The sequence below is a fragment of the Physella acuta genome, unplaced genomic scaffold (assembly GCF_028476545.2).
Source record: "Physella acuta isolate Inbredline_101_S28 unplaced genomic scaffold, ASM2847654v3 ptg000006l, whole genome shotgun sequence".
Lineage (NCBI taxonomy): Eukaryota > Metazoa > Mollusca > Gastropoda > Physidae > Physella > Physella acuta.
Window position 1 is genome coordinate 705467 of NW_026731526.1, and position 24534 is coordinate 730000.

Here is a 24534-nt window from a genome sequence, read left to right on the forward strand (position 1 = left end):
ACTAAATGGTGGGTAAAAAAAACTACGTAAAAGTACTAATGAACATAAAAACTATAGAGTGAAAATATTTGATACAAGACTCTTGTAACCAAGCAGGAATGTAAATCATTTTTTATTTGCAATAATAACAGTAACAAAAAGGTGTGATTAAAAAACAAAGGCAGATATGAATATCTACATATCCAATCCAAGTTTCAAAGGATTGATATGTACACATCCAATCTATATTTTATGGTTGATATTTATTTCCTATCTAGGAGGCAATAAGCCTACTGCATTAAACAATGGCTGGATCATTGTTAGGGTAATGCCAAGGTTAGGTAGCAGCAATACTCTCACAAGCAGATCCTTTAGGTGTCTGTTTTACTGTTTAATGGTTATCATTAATGCTACAACACTGTCTGTTTTAATGACTTGTCACCAGTCTCAACTTGTTTGCATCATTGGGTTCAAGGCCAACTGCGCTGCCTCTCTCAGGTCAGTGACCTGGTCAACTAACTCATGCCCGGGTGGGTACATGCTGGTGAACAGCCCCTGGCACTGGTCAGCTACGCCCAGACACTCTCGGAACCTCTCGGCATTGAAGAGTACCTCAGCCAGCTTCATCAGCTCATGGGCGTATTCAATGCTCTTGTTGCCATACATCTGCTCAGCAAATTTCACACTCTTAAACAAATGATCAGCTGACTTGGAGAAATCTCCTGGAGAAGATGGTCAACAAATAGAATGTTAGTGATTATGTTTCATGCTATTGGGTTCAATAAATGTAACTTAATACATAAATACATTGTAGGAACTGTAATTTATAAAAAAAAATACATTAACATCTACAAAACTGGTTTATAAATAGCATCCTGACTACAGTATCTTTATTTTGCAACAGTCGTCATAGTTACTATATTTGTAAACTTAGAATCTTTTTGAAAGGGTGAATCGTTTATAAAAAGCTTGTTGTGTCCCTTATTGTGCATGCTTGTACTGCCCCTTTGTCCACCAAAAATTGTAAGATGAAATATTTATTATAAACATGAGTAAGTATTATCTGTCCACTGTTTCTAAGTATTACATCAGCTCAGATTTATGGACCAGGATTTTTGGGATAAGGTTTTAAATCTTTGATAATTTAATCTAAGATAATTAAATTTTAAAAAAAAAAAGATTAATGTAGCATAGGAATGATGTTTTTTTGTTAAAAATACTGTGACAAAGTTTAGAACAAACTTACCTTGGTTGGCATAGCAACGAGCAATGGCATCTTCTAAGAGGGCCAGATCTCTGTGGTCCTTGTAGAGAAACTCTAGTCTTTCTTTCTTGCATTTCTTCAAGGCAACCAGGGCATCTATTGATTGAGGATTACTTTTTTTTAAACTATTAATTGACAGGCTATTACATTTTTTGTAACAATTTTGTACAGGCTAGAAATGCATGTGAATATGTCACTATAAACAGACAAGTTAATAACTTGCATAGACAGAGCACATATATTGAAAACACTCAGAATTATGTTGTTATCAAGCATGAATATTGAGCCTAATATATTGTAATAAAGACATCTATCAATAAAAGTGGTTAATGTGTTGCTCTTAAAAGGTATTAAAGTAATTAAAAAATCAACACAGAAAAACATATTTCTAATTAGAAGAACAAACAAAATATTTAAAATCACCTTCAAACTTTTGTAAGGCCATTAGCTTCATGCCTGCGTCACATTTTTCTTGGGTTTCATTCATGCGTTTTTTCAAGTTTTCAACAAACTGGTCACTGACCAGATGTCCACACTCCTGGCATGAGCTGCCAGACAGGATGCCAGCACAGGCTGGACACTTGTAGGCCTGGTGAATACAACCATCAAACACATCGTACAGTAACCATCAGACACAGATCATACAACAAACATCAGACACAGATTATACAACAAACATCAGACACAGATTATACAGCAACCATCGGACACAAATCATACAACAACCATCAGACAGATCATACAGTAACCATCAGACACATCGTACAGTAACCATCAGACACAGATCATACAACAAACATCAGACAGATCATACAGTAACCATCAGACACAGATCATACAACAACCATCAGACACAGATCATACAACAAACATCAGACAGATCGTACAGTAACCATCAGACACAGATCATACAACAAACATCAGACAGATCATACAGTAACCATCAGACACAGATCATACAACAACCATCAGACACAGATCATACAACAACCATCAGATCATACAACAGCCATCAGACACAGATCATACAACAAACATCAGACACAGATCATACAACAACCATCAGACACAGATCATACAACAACCATCAGACACAGATCATACAACAACCATCAGACACAGATCATACAACAACCATCAGACACAGATCATACAACAACCATCAGACACAGATCATACAACAACCATCAGACACAGATCATACAACAACCATCAGATCATACAACAGCCATCAGACACAGATCATACAACAAACATCAGACACAGTTCATACAACCACCAGATTGATGACATCCCCCATGACACTTGACATCCCCCATGACACCTGACATCCCACATGACACTTACCCCAAACCTCTCATTGATGACATCCCCAGCTGAGCAGGGGGCACACAGACAGACAAAATGGTATTGAGATTTCAATATCTCTTGTCTCTCTTCCCGTCTCATGCGACAACAGTGGGGCCCTTCAATCAATCAGTATATCAAATTACTTAGATTTTAAACATATGATATCATAAAAACCTATAGTTATTTAAAAAAATATCATAATTTGACATTAAAAATATCAAATTTTATAAGAAAATACAATCTTAACCCTTTGAGCCCTGGCCTCCCTGACCTAATTTCTCCTATTTCCTGAGCTCCCAGGCCCAAACCGATTTTCACTTATCTGCTTCTAACTTTGCCTATAACTTTTGAACCGTTTGAGATAATCAAGCCAAATTTGGTATCCAGACTCAGGATCAAACAACAATGCAGCAAGATTCTAAAACTCCTTATTTTTTTTTACAATGTTTGAACAGAACAATGTATATAAAACGAACACATAATTATTGTTTTGATAGAACATAGAAGAAACCAATTTACATTTAGTAATTGTTTTGTTTTTATTGATACCTGGCCATACTAGTTCAACACCAGAAGTCCACTTTTGTGTGATAACTTTCAAAACATTCATCACTGCCGGACCCGATGCAAAGAAAAAATTCGCATTTTGCACCAGTAAACATTTTTTTTTTCGTTTCGGCAAGTCTTTGTCCTTGACACCACGTGCATCAGAACGTACTTGAACAGTTTCATTGTCACTGTCAATTTCAATGTCACTGTGTTCAGTCTCAAATTCAACGTCACCATCATCACAATATAGACCAGGAATATTTTCTTCATCAGAATCAATAAGTAGTTGTATTGCCTTAGATGCAGTCATTCTACTTCTTTTGTTGATATTTCGGTCTTTTGCTTCATCTTTGCACCAACTTTATGTACTGAAGTCGACGGCTGTGGCTCAGCTTTTCGTTTCTGCGGCATTGCTACGAAATGTAAACACTTTCACTTTTCCTAAAATCTATTTTTAGAATCATAATCACGCACTAAAAAGACATGCCCAGTTTTAGTCAGTCTTCCGCTAATTATATTTCATTAACGGTATACCGGCCGCTAGGAATATGACGCTAGATCATCGGGCCGGAAAACCGGCTTTTCTGACATATATGCCTAATGCTGAAGCCGGTTTACCGGCCTGGCGGGCTCAAAGGGTTAATATTGTCTCATAAAATCAGAAAAAAAATAATATGATAGAATTTTGATAGAGCTAAGTTGTTGTTTCTACAGTTAGTAAGTATTTATTACATGAGTTCTGTTTAAAAATGTGTTCATGTTACTTTCCAAGTAAAATATGTTTTTCTTCTAAATGTGTTCATGGTACTTTCTAACTAAAAATCATCTGTGCTTATGTTTTTAAAAAGCAACAATAAGAGAGAACCTACCGTAGCAGTTAAAAATCTCCTCCCCTTTAGGGACATCTTTCACTGTCCTCACCACTAGGACATCACCAACAAAACTAGAGAATTACATTTCAACAGGACATCACCAACAAAACTAGAGAATTACATTTCAACAGGACATCACCAACAAAACTAGAGAATTACATTTCAACATGACATCACCAACAAAACTAGAGAATTACATTTAAACAGGACATCACCAACAAAACTAGAGAATTACATTTCAACAGGACATCACCAACAAAACTAGAGAATTACATTTCAACAGGACATCACCAACAAAACTAGAGAATTACATTTCAACAGGACATCACCAACAAAACTAGAGAATTACATTTCAACAGGACATCACCAACAAAACTAGAGAATTACATTTCAACAGGACATCACCAACAAAACTAGAGAATTACATTTCAACAGGACATCACCAACAAAACTAGAGAATTACATTTCAACAGGACATCACCAACAAAACTAGAGAATTACATTTCAACATGACATCACCAACAAAACTAGAGAATTACATTTCAACATGACATCACCAACAAAACTAAGAGAATTACATTTCAACATGACATCACCAACAAAACTAGAGAATTACATTTCAACATGACATCACCAACAAAACTAGAGAATTACATTTCAACATGACATCACCAACAAAACTAGAGAATTACATTTCAACAGGACATCACCAACAAAACTAGAGAATTACATTTCAACAGGACATCACCAACAAAACTAGAGAATTACATTTCAACAGGACATCACCAACAAAACTAGAGAATTACATTTCAACATGACATCACCAACAAAACTAGAGAATTACATTTCAACATGACATCACCAACAAAACTAGAGAATTACATTTCAACATGACATCACCAACAAAACTAGAGAATTACATTTCAACAGGACATCACCAACAAAACTAGAGAATTACATTTCAACAGGACATCACCAACAAAACTAGAGAATTACATTTCAACATGACATCACCAACAAAACTAGAGAATTACATTTCAACATGACATCACCAACAAAACTAGAGAATTACATTTCAACAGGACATCACCAACAAAACTAGAGAATTACATTTCAATAAGACATCACCAACAAAACTAGAGAATTACATTTAAAATTACATAATAAGGTTTCTTTTAGACTAAAAGTTTACATCTAATTTTAATATAAAGAAAAACAAAAATTGTAATAGTGACTGAACCAAATCTAAATTTGATTTTAATACAAAAAGTTAAATACATGTATTCATTACAATTGCTAGAAGAAAATTTTTCCAAAAGTAATTCTTCTATCATTAGTTTTAAAGTAATTTCCACATTTTCAGGTACCATTACCATTGTTTAACTTAAGAATTTACAAATAATCAAATGACTATTTACTTACAAAAAGGTTCTTTGAATCTTAAATCAAAACAATGCATTGTTATAGTTTAGAAGACAACACCACAGACCTGGATATGATTGTAGGGTCGCAGGAATGGTTCATTAAGCTGGCGGTTGGGTAGATGGCTGTGGCTATGCGAACCTGCTCTGTGTCCAGTGTCCTGCTGTCTGACCCAGGTCCAGCTTGGAGAGTGGTGATGGCGTGGGCGTTGCACACCAGCTGCAGAATATGTCGCAGGAGAAGGCCTCCAATGTTTAAGACCTCTGATGGTATCTGTTGAATGTCTCCTGAGAAGGAAAAAATGTTCGATTCAGTTCTACAAGAGTTTATAATTTAGCGTAAGTATACAAAAATCCTCTATTCATATTATAAAGTGTCACAGACTGTATAATTATGTATGTTTATATTATATTGTGTTTTACATGAAGTTGCATGAATGAAGAGTACCTGGCTAGCGGAAGGACTGTCTGAGCGATCGTCATGTGTTTTTCCATGTTTTTTGGGTGAGATCGCTCATGTACGTAAGGGGAGAGAATGGACCGCATAAAAGGGAGAGCAAAAAGGTGAACGGGTGTTGTGTGCTAGGACTTGGGACTGGAACGATGGCAGTGAATGTAAGATGTCTCCATGACTTGGAGTCGTGATTATTATTTGTACCTATATCAGTTGATCTTCAAATATGGATGTACCACGGATTTATCTGTACATAGTGTAAATAAAGTTGTCATTTGAAGTTGCCACTGTTGCTCGTGTTCCTGTATGAAAGCTAACCCACAACAACAAAGAATTCATGTTGTTACATATGGTGTCAGAAGTGGGGGCAACAACAGTTGCTACATTGTGAGCGTCTACTACTACTGTTACATTGTCAGAAGCAATTGAAGAAGTGTTGCTACATTATTATCAGACGTGTTGATACATTGGAGTCAGGTGATTGAAGAAGCTGATACATTATTGTCAGAAATGGTCAACAGTTGTTACTTTGTTGGCTGAAGTGGACGTATACTCAAGTTGTTACACTGATGTTGTTACATTGATGGATTAGATTGAAGTCAGAAATCTTCAACGAAGTTACAGTGTTACCACAAGTGATCAAAGAATTGTCACATTATTATTGTAAGCAGTTTTCAACGTTTTTGAAGTGGTCTTCCACTGTATGCCAGTGATCAACGCTGGTATATCAAGCAAGTACATGAAAGTATTAATAGTTATCTACAGTCAAGTCAAGTAATCAACGTGATAATTATTATCACATTATTTTCGACATTGTCTTACCAATGTCGGATACATATCGTCTGTAACAGATTACTGTTACACCTACAAATGTGTTTTTTTTTCTATTTGGATTTAGCTGTTCAAGTTTTTTCTATATGGATTAGCTGTTCAAGTTTTTTCTATATGGATTTAGCTGTTCAAGTTTTTTCTATATGGATTAGCTGTTCAAGTTCTTCTACTGTGGATGAGCAGATCTAGTTTATTAATTGTAAACTGTTCCTAAAGATGTCTTATCTAAAACTGGACAAATTTCTACTCTGTAACAGGCTACTAGAACTATTTTGAATTTTTTCAACTTTTTGGAATCAACAAAGTGAACTATTTTTGGACGTATATATGTACTATGAACTTTTCTTGGATTACCAGATGTCTGTAATCAACTAAAACAAGCCAGAAACCAAGAAAGGGTATTGTAAATTAATTAACATTTTTCTATTGTCAACTAATGAATTTATATTTTATGTCATAAATAGAAAATATATCAAAATGTTATGTTTTGAAGAATATCTAGCACTAACGAGGGCGCAAGGCATTAAGAAGATGAAGAAGCAGATAGCCTGGGCAAACACTCGATTTGACAGAGACATAGAAAAAGCATTAGAAGCATGGGACGAAGAAAATGAACAACCCAGACTAGCTCATGGAAAAGTAATAAGAGAATTAAATGGTGAGACAGAAATAGTGCGTAATAGATCAAGAGCTATTACAGAGGTGCAAAAAGAAGAAGAAATGTCAGATGGAGATAAAGTAGAGGAGTCTGTACAATCAAAAGGAAAACGGAAAAAAAGAAACAGAAAACAGAGAGCAGATAAAAGGGCTGAAACTATAGAAAAACAAGTTGGCCTACATGAACTAGCATATGAACAAGAACTATTAGAAATGAAAGCTATAACAGACACAAATGAACCAAAATTAGAAAGTGAACAGACAGAATTTAAAGCAGAACTTGAAGAAGTAAATATTAGCAACCTTTGGAATGAAGAACAGAGTAACATAGTCCAGGAAGAATTGAAACCCAAGGAAAAAACAGAGGGTGAACTTACTAATGATTTAAAGGTGACAGATACATTAGAATGTCTTAAGATTGACTCTTTATTGACTCAAACGCAGGTACACGAGAATATTATTGAAAGTTGTATCGTAAGTCCATCAGAGAATGGCGGTCAACAAGAAACAAGTCCATCAGAGAATGGTAGTCAAAATGATTTTATAAGCCCATCAGTGAATGGCAGTGATGATTTAATAAGTCCATCGGAGAATGGCAGGAATCATGATAAACTAATGATGATTAATGAATCAGTGAACTTAATAAGCCACAATGAAGAGAACGTACCAATTGAAGATTTACTTCGAAAATTGGAGTCAAACTATAAAGAAGATATACTAGAACTCAAGGATAAATTTAACAAAGAAATGGAGAAATTAACCCAGAAATTTATGTGTGAATTAGAATCAATAAAGAAGCATAAGGAAGTTAAGAAAGATGAAACAATATCTACAAATTACAATGTTAATAAAAATGCACAGAATGAAAGTAAAAGAAATGTAACAAACTATGAATACAGTCAACATGTTAATAAGAATGTCATTAATGTCATTAATGCACAGAATGAAAGAAAAAGAAATTTAGCAAACTATGAATACAGTCACCATGTTTATAAGAAGCCAAAATCTAGATTTTTTACTGCGGAAAAACAGGTCATTACCAAAATCAATGTTGGCATAGGTTGGCAAATCAGAGAAGAAACAATTATTATGTACAAAGAAAGTCATGTGAAAAATACAGTAAGTTAAGAAATAATGTATCAAGTTCTAATGAAAGATACCGAAGCAAGATGTATTATGAGCGGCCAAAGCAATGCCATAATATTTGAAGTTGCCACTGTTGCTCGTGTTCCTGTATGAAAGCTAACCCACAACAACAAAGAATTCATGTTGTTACATAAAGATTAAAAGCAATTTTAAGACTGTTACGCAACTAAACATGATATAAATATCTTAGGTTACATTTTAGTTACGCTATGTAAGAGAAGATAATTAAAACCAATTACCATTTTCCCCCAACATAGAAGCTGCCAGAGAGTCAGAGCAGCTTAGCTTATTGAAGTACCCAGCATGAGTCAGGGTCACAAGCAGAAGAGCTCCTGTCTACATCAAAATAAAAGTAAAATTTAACACACCCTATGGAACAAAACTGGCCAGAAATCTTTAAACTTATCTGTCCTGCATTGCCACGTGGCCATTACTTTGCTCATCTTCAAACCAAGTCAGTCATTTTTCTCCATTGTAGCCATGATATATTCAGTGAATTAAAACCAGAAAGTTCCCACAAAATTTTTTAATATTTTCAGACATATTTAAAAACAGAAAGTCACAGTACAATATGAAGTAAATTAAAAACCAGAAAGTTACAATTGAACTACAAGTGTCTTCAATTAAATAAATATCCATTGAAAATAAAAAGATTTCAAACAGAAAGTTACCATAGAATACTAAAGTAAAAAACCATAAAGTTACCGTAGAATGCTGAAGTAAAAACCAGAAAATTACCATACTGAAGTAAAAACCAGAAAGTTTCCATACTGAAGTAAAGACCAAAAAGTTTCCACAGAATACTGAAGTAAAGACCAAAATGTTTCCACAGAATACTGAAGTAAAAACCATTAAGTTACCATAGAATACTGAAGTAAAAACCAGAAAGTTACCATAGAATACTGAAGTAAAAACCATTAAGTTACCATAGAATACTGAAGTAAAAACTATAAAGTTACCATACAATACTGAAGTAAAAACTATAAAGTTACCATAGAATACTGAAGTAAAAACTATAAAGATACCATAGAATACTGAAGTAAAAACCAGAAAGTTACCATAAAATACTGAAGTAAAAACTATAAAGTTACCATATAATACTGAAGTAAAAACCATAAAGTTACCATAGAATACTGAAGTAAAAACCAGAAAGTTACCATAGAATAATGAAGTAAAAACCAGAAAGTTACCATAGAATAATGAAGTAAAAACCAGAAAGTTACCATAGAATAATGAAGTAAAAACCATAAAGTTACCATAGAATACTGAAGTAAAAACCAGAAAGTTACCATAGAATACTGAAGTAAAAACCAGAAAGTTACCATAGAATACTGAAGTAAAAACCAGAAATTTACCATAGAATACTGAAGTAAAAAACCAGAAAGTTACCATAGAATACTGAAGTAAAAACTAGAAAGTTACCATAGAATACTGAAGTAAAACCCAGAAAGTTACCATAGAATACTGAAGTAAAAACCAGAAAGTTACCATAGAATACAGAAGTAAAACCCAGAAAGTTACCATAGAATACTGAAGTAAAACCCAGAAAGTTACCATAGAATACTGAAGTAAAAACCAGAAAGTTACCATAGAATAATGAAGTAAAAACCAGAAAGTTACCATAGAATAATGAAGTAAAAACCAGAAAGATACCATAGAATACTGAAGTAAAAACCATAAAGTTACCATACTGAAGTAAAAACTATAAAGTTACCATAGAATACTGAAGTAAAAACCATAAAGTTACCATAGAATACTGAAGTAAAAACTATAAAGTTACCATAGAATACTGAAGTAAAAACTATAAAGTTACCATAGAATACTGAAGTAAAAACCAGAAAGTTACCATAGAATACTGTAGCAGGTCCAGTGGTTCTGTGGACTCCTCATGTGTCATGAGGTCGTACACAGCCACGTAGCTGCGGTCATAGACCCCCTCGGAGTTGAGACCCCTGGTCAGTGGGTCATCTGACAGTCTGTACTGCTGCTCATCTCTGAGAAACTCTGAAAATGTCACATATGACATGGATTTCACAAATGTCACAGTTAATTTAAAAAAAAAACACATAACATACACCTGTCAATCAAATATACACACACTCCCATGATACATCATTTAGCAAGTCAAGATTTGTTTTTAAAAAAGGCATTAGTCATTGTAAATCTGGGTAAGTTCCCTACAAAACAGTGCCATGGACTAGAGGTGACCTTTTGTACAGCAAGGCTGCATTTCACTAGAAGTTGGGGAGGGCTATAAAGTCCATAAAAAATGTCTATGCCTGATACTTTAAACAAAGGGGTGATTAAACCTAACGAGGTGTAAATGGTAATATCAAAAAGGTTTTTTAAACTTCAGGAGATGTGAAGGAAAGTTTACACAATAAAGTATTCCATACACTATGTATTTAGTGAGAGATCATTTGAAAATTTCAAAGAAAAAGCCACTATATAGTTGGAATCAATGTAGTAGTTAATTCACACATGCCTGATTTATACAAAGTTTATTCAATGTACTAGTCATTTCAAACATGCATTATTTATAGAGTTTATTTAATGTCCCGGTCATTTCACACATGCATGATCTATGCTGAGTTTATTCAACCAAAACTTACAGAACAAACATTCTTGACTCTCTTACCTTCAAGAAAATTGAGTTTAGCAGTCAAAATAATACGTAAACTTAAATGAGCAATACCAACCTGAAAAAGATGATTGCAGAATTCAGGCAAAAGATTATAATTCACTGATTATAGACAAAATCATCTAAACTAGTAAAAGCCAATTAATTCCTACTCCAAGCACAAAAAGACTGCAACTTACTGAATGGAAAAGATCTAAGTATCTACATTCATCACAAAAAGACTGCAACTTACTGAATGGAAAAGATCTAAGTATCTACATTCATCACAAAAAGACTGCAACTTACTGAATGGAAAAGATCTAAGTATCTACATTCATCACAAAAAGACTGCAACTTACTGAATGGAAAAGATCTAAGTATCTACATTCATCACAAAAAGACTGCAACTTACTGAATGGAAAAGATCTAAGTATCTACATTCATCACAAAAAGACTGCAACTTACTGAATGGAAAAGATCTAAGTATCTACATTCATCACAAAAAGACTGCAACTTACTGAATGGAAAAGATCTAAGTATCTACATTCATCACAAAAAGACTGCAACTTACTGAATGGAAAAGATCTAAGTATCTACATTCATCACAAAAAGACTGCAACTTACTGAATGGAAAAGATCTAAGTATCTACATTCTATCTGGTGATATAAATCCCAGGCAGCCTCTCTGCATGACTCGTTACAAAATCTGACAGAAGTGCACTGCTCGCAGCTGAAGTACAAGGATAAAAAATGTATCTTTAAATCAAAATTTTAATTTCAAAAACAAGAATAAAATATTTAAATTTAAATCTTAGAGTCAAAATTTAAAATTAAGATTTGTCCATACTGTAACTATAAAAAAAAAAATAATGACTTTGTCGCAAACAAACACACAGACGTACAAGACTTGTTCTCATTATTTCAGAGATTAGAAATTTGATCTACCTACCCAATGGGTGTGTGTGGCAAGGGAGAGAAGCAATGATGACAGTGTGTCTGGTAGTGATCAGGTAGCAGTACAGCAGCAAATGGACGTTCCACAATCAAGGTGGAACCTTTGGGGATAAATCTGCTGGCCTGAACACAGTGGTGGTAAAGGAATTATTAGCAAATTATTATCATCACTTTTTACATGGAGTCATTTTGACAACTATCTTTTTTAACAGAAAAAAAAAAGTTAATAATGTAAATACTGTAGTACCCAATAGAACAAAGATGTCATAGAAGTATTGTTCAATAGAACTCAATCTGCTGCAATTGCAAGATTTTTTTAAAAGAATAAACCCATTTCATTAAAGCAAATTTCTCACGGGACTGTCCAAATTGCCAAATTAAGGCAACATGACAAGAAGAATGGGGTGAAAGAGAAAACTGGGAAGTAGCTAAAGAATATCTAAATATGCTGGCACATATGCATTAGTTGTTTGCTGTGTATGTATAAATTTACTTGTTCGCTTTTCCATATCTGTTTTCAATAGTTATTCTAAAATACAACGTTCAATAAATTTTTATCATTGTTGTATGTGATCATTTATAATTTAATTTTCCACTGGCTCTGTATAAATATATTTTTTTCTATAAACATAACCATTAACAAGTAACTAAGAGATGCGCATGTAATGTGCCATGCCCTACAGACATCCTAGGAAAACATCTTTCACAAGTTTATAAAAGGTTTGCACCACCTCGGAATAAATTAAACAGTTTCCACTAAAAAAGCTGATGAATTATTAATTATTTCATACAAAAAAAAACCTCATCAAACAAACTGCTTTACAGAACTATTTGCAATCCTTCTTCAATGTATCACCACTATACTGTAAAATTATTTTTTGTCTACTAATGAAATCTACAATGCTCTTTATATAGTAGATTTCTAGATACTAAAGCACATATAAAACCATCAAAAAATTCTAGTTTAATTTGTAGAATATGCTATTTAAAAGAAGTATGACTATAACTCATACATTAAACAAGTAGTTTTTTTTATCAAAAGATGACGTCCCTTCTCAGGTGTATTTAAAAGAAGTATAAATATAACTCCAAAGTTAAACGAGTAGTTTTTTTTACCAAAAGATGACGTCCCTTCTCAGGTGTATTTAAAAGAAGTATAAATATAACTCCAAAGTTAAGCGAGTAGTTTTTTTTTACCAAAAGATGACGTCCCTTCTCAGGTGTATTTAAAAGAAGTATAAATACAACTCATACGTTAAACGAGTAGCTTTTTTTACCAAAAAAAAACGTCCCCTCTCAGGTGTATTTAAAAGAAGTATAAATACAACTCATACGTTAAACGAGTAGCTTTTTTTACCAAAAGATGACGTCCCTTCTCAGGTGTAACAGATAGGGAAACAGCCTTTGATGCCTGACGTACAATGGGATTGATGCCAACATACACTGAGGGAATTTCCTTTAGACTTCTGTCCTGGGAGCTTCTTTCTTCTTTTCTAGTCAGGCAACAACAGATTATAACATCACTATAGAGTTTACAACATAACTATACAGATTACAACATAACTATACAGATTACAACATAACTATACAGATTACAACATAACTATACAGATTACAACATAACTATACAGATTACAACATAACTATACAGATTACAACATAACTATACAGATTACAACATAACTATACAGATTACAACATAACTATACAGATTACAACATAACTATACAGATTACAACATAACTATACAGATTACAACATAACTATACAGATTACAACATAACTATACAGATTACAACATAACTATACAGATTACAACATAACTATACAGATTACAACATAACTATACAGATTACAACATAACTATACAAGAAAATCTTTGGATACAAATCTGTTTTTTGGCCGATTCTAGCCGGAAAAAGATACACATGCGCAATGGAGAGAAACTACGACTTGCATTCTCGGGGGTGTTTTCGATGGTACTACGCATGCGTGTGTTTACAACCGCTGAACCCTAATCCTAGCCCTAACCCTAACCCAGCTATTAAGGTCACTGCACATGCGCAGAACTATCTTTTGTTCCCCCCCCCCCCCCCCAGTGGAGACGCTGCGGAGAAAAATCTTTTTCCGAGTAGTCACTTTGCTGTTTTTTATGTGGTCCAGTTTGTTTTAGGACAGCAAAATTATTATTGTAGGAAAAATGAACTCTATATTAAAAATATTTATTTAAATTTTATTGCAGAATTTATTTACATAGCTTTCAGGACTTATTCTCTTTTATAGCTTTTAGAACAGCTTATTTATTACAACTACTGCTTACACCCTCCAGCTCAACCAATGAATTCAAATTAAATCTACTTACAATTCTTGTTTCAATTTCTTAAGCTGGTCCACCTCTTTCATAAACTCTTCTGAAAGTTAAAATTCATTATTTTTTTAGCTAAAATTAAAGACATTTTGACAGGCACAAAAAAAATCTCTTTCAGCATTTGATGTCTTTGATAACAACAAAAAACTTGACTTTTTATCATCTACTACCACAGCTTACCTCTCCTTGACCCCTGTAGACTGAAGCTTTCACTCTGGACAAAGGAAGATAACTGCTGGAAACCTGGACAGAAGTTTAAACAATGAGTAAGATAACTGTGTGTTGCAAATAATTCAGTTGCGTTAGAAATTAAAAAAGATAACTCGCTTAAAAAACACCACTCGCTTTAAGTCTAGTATTATTGGAACATCCGTTTTAATTTTAGACAATCTTTGGTAGTTATTTTATAAGACTTTTAAATCTGGCAGAAAGATAAAAAAGTCTGCGAAGCTAAGAGTTAAAACTGAAACTGCTTTGATAGAACAAGATGGAGAACTTGAGGTGCCATTAGGCTTAGTGAAGACTCAGTGATTTCAATGTAAGCAAATAATTGTTAAAAAAAAAAAAACAAGACTACGCAATAGCCAACCTTTCTGTAGAGCTTTAACAAAATAATGCAGTATTTATAGTGGCACAAGCAGAAAGTGAAGAGCCAATATGGCAACTCAGATAAAAAAAAAAGGAAATGGCAATACACTCTTCAGCTTCCTGTTTCTGGCCCAGCTTGATTAGGGCTGATGTTTTCCTGGCCAACAGTTTGTGCATGGACTCTGGTGGGAAATCATGTTCTACTGCCCTGCTGATGTCTATCAGACAGTCCTGCAATGGGACAGTTGATTACATTACAGGCAAATGCAGGAAGTGGGTGCTTAATTACATCAATAGTGTAAAATATTATGTGTAAAATATTATGTGTAAAATGGGTCACGTTAATCCTGGAACTGGATGGTAAATTCCATCAGTACAGTTAAATATTACACCTACTTAGTAATTCATGGGTATGAATATTAGTCATTAATTAAAATCAAGGCAGTGATGGGGGATGGTTCAGTGTGATTTCATTTAAATTTTATGTTTTCAAAATACAGCCCATTGCTTGTTTATTTTTTTCTATCTTTTAATGGTAAAATAATTACAGCCCTATTACCTCTCCCTAATTGTGCGACTAACTTTCTACTTCCAGCATTGTACACTATGTTTAATTCAAATCACCACTTTGCAGGCCTATATACCTGTCACAGCCCTTTTTTATGACTGGGTTCATGGCACAAACTAAAGGCAAATACAAACCACATTATTGGTGATTTTACAGTCTTTTATTGATATCAGATATATAGCAGCTACACTACTAGAACCATGACTTTCAGTTTCATCATCCCCTCGCGCTCTCTCTACCTCTCTCTGCTTCCTTTCCTTAGCGCATGCGCACACTTATACTATATTTTATATTCATATCGATACATACTAGAAACATACATTCATCTACCTTATATAACCCCAGGTGAAAAAGTGTGACTACCTTATATAACCCCAGGTGAAAAAGTGTGACTACCTTATATAACCCCAGGTGAAAAAATGTGACTACCTTATATAACCCCAGGAGAAAAAGTGTGACTACCTTATATAACCCCAGGTGAAAAAGTGTGACTACCTTATATAACCCCAGGTGAAAAAGTGTGACTACCTTATACAACCCCAGGTGAAAAAGTGTGACTACCTTATATAACCCCAGGTGAAAAAGTGTGACTACCTTATATAACCCCAGGTGAAAGTGTGACTACCTTATATAACCCCAGGTGAAAAAGTGTGACTACCTTATATAACCCCAGGTGAAAAAGTGTGACTACCTTATATAACCCCAGGTAGAAAAGTGTGACTACCTTATATAACCCCAGGTGAAAAAGTGTGACTACCTTATATAACCCCAGGTGAAAAAGTGTGACTACCTTATATAACCCCAGGTGAAAAAGTGTGACTACCTTATATAACCTGAGGTGAAAAAGTGTGACTACCTTATATAACCCCAGGTGAAAGTGTGACTACCTTATATAACCCCAGGTGAAAAAGTGTGACTACCTTATATAACCCCAGGTGAAAAAGTGTGACTACCTTATATAACCCCAGGTGAAAAAGTGTGACTACCTTATATAAACCCAGGTGAAAAAGTGTGACTACCTTATATAACCCCAGGTGAAAAAATGTGACTACCTTATATAAACCCAAGTGAAAAAGTGTGACTACCTTATATAACCCCATGTGAAAAAGTGTGACTACCACATATAACCCCAGGTGAAAAAGTGTGACTACCTTATATAACCTGAGGTGAAAAAGTGTGACTACCTTATATAACCCCAGGTGAAAGTGTGACTACCTTATTTAACCCCAGGTGAAAAAGTGTGACTACCTTATATAACCCCAGGTGAAAAAGTGTAACTACCTTAAACAACCCCAGGTAGAAAAGTGTGACTACCTTATACAACCCCAGGTGAAAAAGTGTGACTACCTTATATAACCCCAGGTGAAAAAGTGTGACTACCTTATATAACCCCAGGTGAAAAAGTGTGACTACCTTATATAAACCCAGGTGAAAAAGTGTGACTACCTTATATAACCCCAGGTGAAAAAGTGTGACTACCTTATATAACCCCAGGTGAAAAAGTGTGACTACCTTATATAACCCCAGGAGAAAAAATGTGACTACCTTATATAACCCCAGGTGAAAAAAGTGTGACTACCTTATATAACCCCAGGTGAAAAAGTGTGACTACCTTATATAACCCCAGGTAAAAAAGTGTGACTACCTTATATAACCCCAGGTGAAAAAGTGTGACTACCTTATATAACCCCAGGTGAAAAAGTGTGACTACCTTATATAACCCCAGGAGAAAAATGTGACTACCTTATATAACCCCAGGTGAAAAAGTGTGACTACCTTATATAACCCCAGGTGAAAAAGTTTGACTACCTTATATAACCCCAGGTGAAAAAGTGTGACTACCTTATATAACCCCAGGTGAAAAAGTGTGACTACCTTATATAACCCCAGGTGAAAAAGTGTGACTACCTTATATAACCCCAGGTAGAAAAGTGTGACTACCTTATATAACCCCAGGAGAAAAAATGTGACTACCTTATATAACCCCAGGTGAAAAAGTGTGACTACCTTATATAACCCCAGGTGAAAAAGTGTGACTACCTTATATAACCCCAGGTGAAAAAGTTTGACTACCTTATATAACCCCAGGTGAAAAAATGTGACTACCTTATATAACCCCAGGTAGAAAAGTGTGACTACCTTATATAACCCCAGGTAGAAAAGTGTGACTACCTTATATAACCCCAGGTGAAAAGTGTGACTACCTTATATAACCCCATGTGAAAAAGTGTGACTACCTTATATAACCCCAGGTGAAAAAATGTGACTACCTTATATAACCCCAGGTAGAAAAGTGTGACTACCTGATATAACCCCAGGTAGAAAAGTGTGACTACCTTATATAACCCAGGAGAAAAAGTGTGACTACCTTATACAACCCCAGGTGAAATAGTGCAGCCGACCTATTACCCAGACTAACACTGACATCCTCCTTCACTTCAGCATTCAGACAACTCTGGAAAAAAAAATGGTGGATTGGAGTGTTACACTGTAACTGTAAGACAAAGTTAATTTTTTTAATTTGAAACAAATTATTTATAAGCAGAAACAGTAAAAAGTATAGGCCAACTACAAATTACTTAAGCAGAAAAACAGAGACACACAAGGCAAACCAGCTTAGTGAAACAGCAATTAAGGGGGTAAAAAAACATAAAATTACCAAATTGAATGATGTTAGTAAATAAAAAATTATAAATTCACTAACTAAACAAAACAAAAAATTAAGATTGTCTAAGTTTTAGTTAAGTTAATTGCAACTTTAGTGTTTACTTTTTTCCTTTAAAATTTAAAGTTTTATGGGGAAAATATTCAAGTGTGTAAATATCACATTCACTAAGTTAGAGGTGATTAATTCACTCACTTTGGAGGAAAAGAGTATCTTGCAGTAAAAAAAAAAATTTCTTACAATTTAAAAATGATGAAGTGTAACCATTTATTCTTGGTAAAAAAACAATAATTATCCAAATAAAGGCAAGCATGCAAGCAAATTATAGATCTTGTAGGTGTGCTCTAAAATCATTTTCTCACCTCAGTATAAGAATTAGCTGCATCCTGATATTTTTTCTGTTGAAAATATTTGTTGCCTTTATTTTTCCAAACTCTTGCAACCTCAGATGACTTTCCATGCCAGCTCTTACAAGAGGTGAAATATGCAGGCAGCCATTCCACTTTTCTTTTAAATAACAAGAAAAATCGTATATTAAGAAGTAGTCCCCTTTTTAAAATGTTTCATTTTCAATACAGTAATCACAATCTTAGTCAAATATAACAAGCAAGTTTGAAAACAAAATCTTTAACTGGGGTAGATCTATTTCAATGGTCACTAGCAGGGTGAATCAAAGTTTCTATTTTTTTTTTTTGCCACTACCTTAACCCTGGCATGTGCACCGCTAATCTAACAATACTACAGACTAGGGTGTTGGTAAATTGCACCGCTAATCTAACAATACTACAGACTAGGGTGTTGGTAAATTGCACCACTAATCTAACAATACTACAGACTAGGGTATTGGTAAATTGCACCACTAATCTAACAATACTACAGACTAGGGTCTTGGTAAATTGCACCACTAATCTAACAATATTACAGACTAGGGTGTTGGTAAATTGCACCACTAATCTAACAATACTACAGACTAGGGTGTTGGTAAATTGCACCACTAATCTAACAATACTACAGACTAGGGTGTTGGTAAATTGCAACACTAATCTAACAATATTACAGACTAGGGTGTTGGTAAATTGCACCACTAATCTAACAATACTACAGACTAGGGTGTTGGTAAATTGTTAGACACAAAACGACAAGGCAGTAAATTGCTAGAAGAAAATACAAGACATACCTGCAGAACCACGGGTAAATAATGAGACACAAATTGCTAGACATTTTTTTGTTTGTTTTTTTACCAGACATGCAAGAAGAAAAGTTATAAACTTAGTGAGTGTTGTATGTTGTTCTTTTTTCTTTTAAAATTTTCTTAATCTAGTTTGTTTTGATTTTTTTTTTTAATATTAAAAATGTTTACATATTTGCTCCTACGATCGCCTGCTCATTTTTTGATAGCAGTAGAAAAATTAATTCCCTGTCGACAGGGCACTGTGAGTTCTAGATCTTCTGAATCTGATCTAGGCCCTAGAAAATAAGAAATACTACTACTAGTACTAGATCTCTAGATCTAGATTCGGTAAAATCACGATATAGCGTCGGTTATTATTCCGGAACTGTACAGCAGTAAAAAACAGTAAAACCATGGCGTAGTCTGTCGAGCCGTTCCGGAAACCACCGGAAATACTGTAAACCAGCATTTATTTGCCGCCATATTATTTTAAATACATAATGTTGAAAAATGTGCAATGATTGATTTAAGTTGCAATTTAAATACTGTTTTGCTAATTATTTTGTATTTCTAATTATTTTAAGTGTATGTGCTAATTATTGCTGCTACTAAACATTATTCTAGTTATTCTTACTACTTTAACTTTAGAAAATCTAATCGTCTTATCTACTAACAGAACTAGAGCTGGTTGTCGCAAATCTTCTGCAAGTTTTTTCTGTTTCTTAAAAAAAAAGCATTAATTACTACATTCGACTTTAATAATAATATTAAGATTTACTAATTGTTGCTAATTTTTTGTCAGTTAAACATTAAATTAAGTTAAAACATTAATTTAATGCACTTGACTTTATTTTTCTTTCAGCGGTCAAATAAACTATGGTTTACAGTAACGAATGTTACCGAAACTCAACGAACATTACCCAATAATTTCCGACGCTATATCGTGATTTTACCCTAGATGCCCTAGATTCTAGATCTACTTACTATTCTAATTCTAGATCTAGACTTTCTAGATCTAGAATAAATCTAGATCTATTCTAGATCTAGATTCTAGATCTAGATTCTAGAATCTACTAGATCTAGTACTAAGTACTAGATCAGTAGTAGAATCTAGTAGAGTAGTACTATTCTAGATCTAGACTCTAGAGTCTAGTAGGCCTATAAATAAAATTTTGGCCTGCTAAATTTCAATTTACTTTACTTTAAAAGTTTCTTCTGGAAAATATAGTTCACTCGGTCGTTATTTGTTTTAAAAACTTCAAATGAGCTGATATATTTAGAGCTTTCACTTTCTTCCGCTATGTTGTCGATACTTTTTTGCCAATTGCCGAAATCTATGGGCGCTGCCATTTTTTAAAACAGGGGATAGCACTGCTAAATACTAAATAGATGCAGGGAGTATCCATTTATAAAAATATAAATAATAAGTATTAATAAGGTAACCTTTTGTCTTTAAACTAGACCTAGTGGTCATCGAATTTATCATTATGGCGTCCACAAGAAATGGTAATTTAGACACCCTCCACAAGCGTTATCATTCGACATAACACTCACCCTCGAATGGTTGACTAGAACAGGGGTCGGCAACCTGCGGCTCGCGAGCCGCATGCGGCTCTTTTGATGTCAAGATGCGGCTCTCCAGCTCCTTGCACAAATACTGATAATCTTAATCAAAAAATAAAATACTTGAAATAAAACATTGTTAGTGGCTCTTTAACACCAGGGACATTTTGAAAATTGTAACTTTTGGCTCTTCCGCTTCAAAAGGTTGCCGACCCCTGGACTAGAAGATACAATAGGCCTATCAAACTCAATTTCAATAACATTGTTGTATTGTGTACTTTGCAATGCCGTTAAAAGCTAAAGCATTTCAATTTTCTATTAAAAAAATTATTATAGATCTATACATGTTTGAGTAATTAAAAAAGAAAACCAAACTTGTTCATTAGTCAATAAGAAAAAGTCGGATATTTACTTTTCAATTTCTTAGTGACAGTTATACCTTTTTTTAATCTAAAATTAAAAATTTATGGTCTAAGGGAAGCAAATATGAAAATGTTTTAGCTCATATCTTTGACGGAGTTACCTTGCTCACTTTAACAACAAGTACATTTCGTTTAAGAAATTAAACCCAAAGTTAAAATTTACTAAAAAAAAACACATTCAAGTCTTTTAAAACCTTAATTTTTCTAAACATTCTTAATTATTAAGAACATCCATTTACATTAAAATTAATTGTAATAATTTGATAAAGACATAGGAGTCATCTTTAAATGAAGTGACGCTTTACAGTTTGTAGCATTAAGTTTTTTGTCAGCTGCATTTGTGATTATAATTTGTGATAATGTTTGAGATTTATTTTATGCAAATCTGTTCAAATAGAATTAATTATTCTAAGTAAAATTATTTTATACAATCAAATGTGAACGACCATAAATGTATTACACTTAGTAGTTTGACATGCTTAATATTTAATTACTTGTACTTGATATTTTCCGTATAGTATTATTTATTATTTAAAGTATTATTTATTAAATCTTTTTAAATCCTGTTTTAAACTTTAACATTCAAAGCGGGATAACCTGTACACAAAAAGCAATTTAAATATTTTATGAATTTCATACCAGAGCAAATATTACTAATAACAAAATATATACAATAAAAATCTCCTTCACTAAACATTTTAATATTTAAAGCAGAAGATTTTTGCAAACAACACATGCTCTTTCTTTTCTTTTCCATAATGAATATATTTCTATGTAAAAGGTTGTTTAGAAAAATATGAGATTATTAAAATCTAATATTGTGAAATTATGCAAATTGTAACCTTGTGTTTTTTTTATCATTTTTTTAACACATGATTTAAAATATCAAAAGTGAGGAAACCCCGTCATAACTAAAATGTGAAACATTTTCATGCTTGTTTCCCTTGGCCTAAATTTTTTAAAAAGATAGATCACTCTTACGTGTAACTTTAAAAAGTAAATACTTGGTTACTTCTCTTTGACCGTAAAAGATTTTTTTTTTAAAGAATTTTTTTTTAGAAAAATGGGGGCGTCTATAAATGACGTCATATTCGTAGGGGGAGGAGGGGAGTCCGTAATAAAGTAATTTTGTGACTGTGTGTCTAGCCGTTATTACGCGTTTTAGAAAACTGAGTTGTAATTGATTGTAATAGGAATTAATCAAAATATTCTATGTTGACAAGATTTCGGCAAAATATCTTTTTTCAAGAAAAATTCCACTGCAACTTTGAGGGGTTTGAAGGCTGATGTGAGACGTCATATGGGGGGGGGGGGTGTCTGGCTTTTTATGACGATGTGTGACTGAGGGAAGGGAGGGGGGGGGGGAATGTCAAAAAAAGCGTGACGTCATTTATGGATGACCCCTTTACTATTATTTAGGAAAAGACCAACACTCTTCTTTATGGTTATTTAAATAGTAGAGTATCCTTATATATTTAAAGGAAATCATTTATTTTCTCATTTCTCCTTTTTGTGCATTATTACATAAAAGCGTGTTGTTAAAGTTTTTTATGCATTTTTACTTTCTCGTATATAGGCTACGAATCGTGCACAAAAATAACATGAAATGAAATTTTGACAGTTTTCACCGTTTTACTCCTCAGTCCTTCATCACATCCGGAGTATAGAGGACTTTTTTTAATCAGGCAAAAATTATAAATACAAATATATAAACATTTGGCGTTGTTTGCGTTATCGAGTCGTAAAAACTGGACTTTGCAATTATGTCCGTATGTCTGTCTGTCTGTCTGTGTGTGTGTGTGTGTGTGTGTGTGTGTGTGTGTGTGTGTGTGTGTCTGTGTCTGTGTGTAAACACGATAACTTGAGTACCGTTACAGCTAGGTTAATGAAATTTCCTATATAAGTATTTTATCAAAATCGTAGATCCTGATCAACTTTTGACCGAATTCCGATAACCGGAAGTGGTACTTTTTCTACTTTGAATTTTTAAAAAGCCTATATAAGAAAAATGTGGGTCACTTTAGTATCTGTTGGATACCTTCACATATATTTATAAAGAGATCCACGCTTTTCTTTATAGTTATTTAAATAGTAGTGTATAATTTATTTTCTCCTTTTTAGTGCATTATTACATAAAAGCTTGTTATTAAAACGTTTTTTATGACATTTTTAAGTACATTACATGTTTTTATTTACAATAGAGTTATATGATTAAAAACCATTTCGCAACTATTGAACGTGATGAGGCGTTTGATGAAACAACCTACTAGTTTGGACAAAGTTTTAATTAATTCATAAAAAATTAATCAGGCAACCAATTAAGTCAAATTTAATGTCATGTTGCATTGTCTTCATGTCTTGACCCACGTACCAATTACGAACAGTATCGGTCAGTTAGAAGTGCCTGCAATTTTGCTCGGGCGTTTCTATCTGACCAGACTAACGACAGACTGACGACTTACGAGGGAGTTAAATAAAAGCTTGTAAAAATAGAATAAAATCTCGTAGACAAAAATAATTGCACACCAAGTGAACGCCAAACAAAACGAACATAATAGTGCGGAATATTATTAGTACTTTTTTTAGAAATCGGAAATAGCGTAAAATACTACTTCCGGTCAACGGAAATTACTCTAAATTTAAAAGAAGGCAGAGAATTAGATATTTTACTTACACGTGAAACTTCATTTATCTATCTGAAATAGTACTCAAAGTATAGGCTTTTGAAAAATTTAAAGTAAAAAAAGCTCCGTTTTCGGTTATCGGAAATTGCACAAAAGTTGAAACGGATCTACAAATTTGATATAATACTTATATACAAAATTTCATCAAACTGGCTTTAACGATACTCAGGTTATCGTGTTTACAGACACACACACACACACACACACAGACACACACACACACACACACAGACGGAAAAGATTACAAAACTATGTTTTTCCGACTCAGGGAGGTGTAAAACGTCGAGATTTGCAAAAATCTCGATTTTTTTTTGGCATGATTGCAATACTCTCTCTATACTTCGTATATACGAGAAAGTAAAAAAAGCTAAAACGAACAAAATAAGATTTATCTTACATAGTAAAGGT

General features: G+C 33.6%; 1 protein-coding gene across 1 annotated transcript; it reads right to left on the reverse strand.

Moving 5' to 3' along the window:
- Positions 1-96: 96 nt before the first annotated feature.
- Positions 97-20810, reverse strand: LOC131941773 (SET and MYND domain-containing protein 4). The gene is made up of 18 exons (XM_059301306.1): positions 20659-20810; positions 18649-18793; positions 17990-18076; positions 15161-15284; positions 14646-14708; positions 14460-14508; positions 13455-13590; positions 12093-12220; positions 11768-11873; positions 11162-11222; positions 10370-10527; positions 8763-8859; positions 5504-5723; positions 4012-4085; positions 2591-2709; positions 1667-1832; positions 1226-1339; positions 97-701 (listed from the first exon to the last, which is right to left on the reverse strand). The coding sequence occupies exons 1-18, from the start codon at positions 20805-20807 to the stop codon at positions 427-429; spliced, it is 2271 nt and encodes a 756-aa protein (XP_059157289.1). The 5' UTR covers positions 20808-20810; the 3' UTR covers positions 97-426.
- Positions 20811-24534: the final 3724 nt, after the last annotated feature.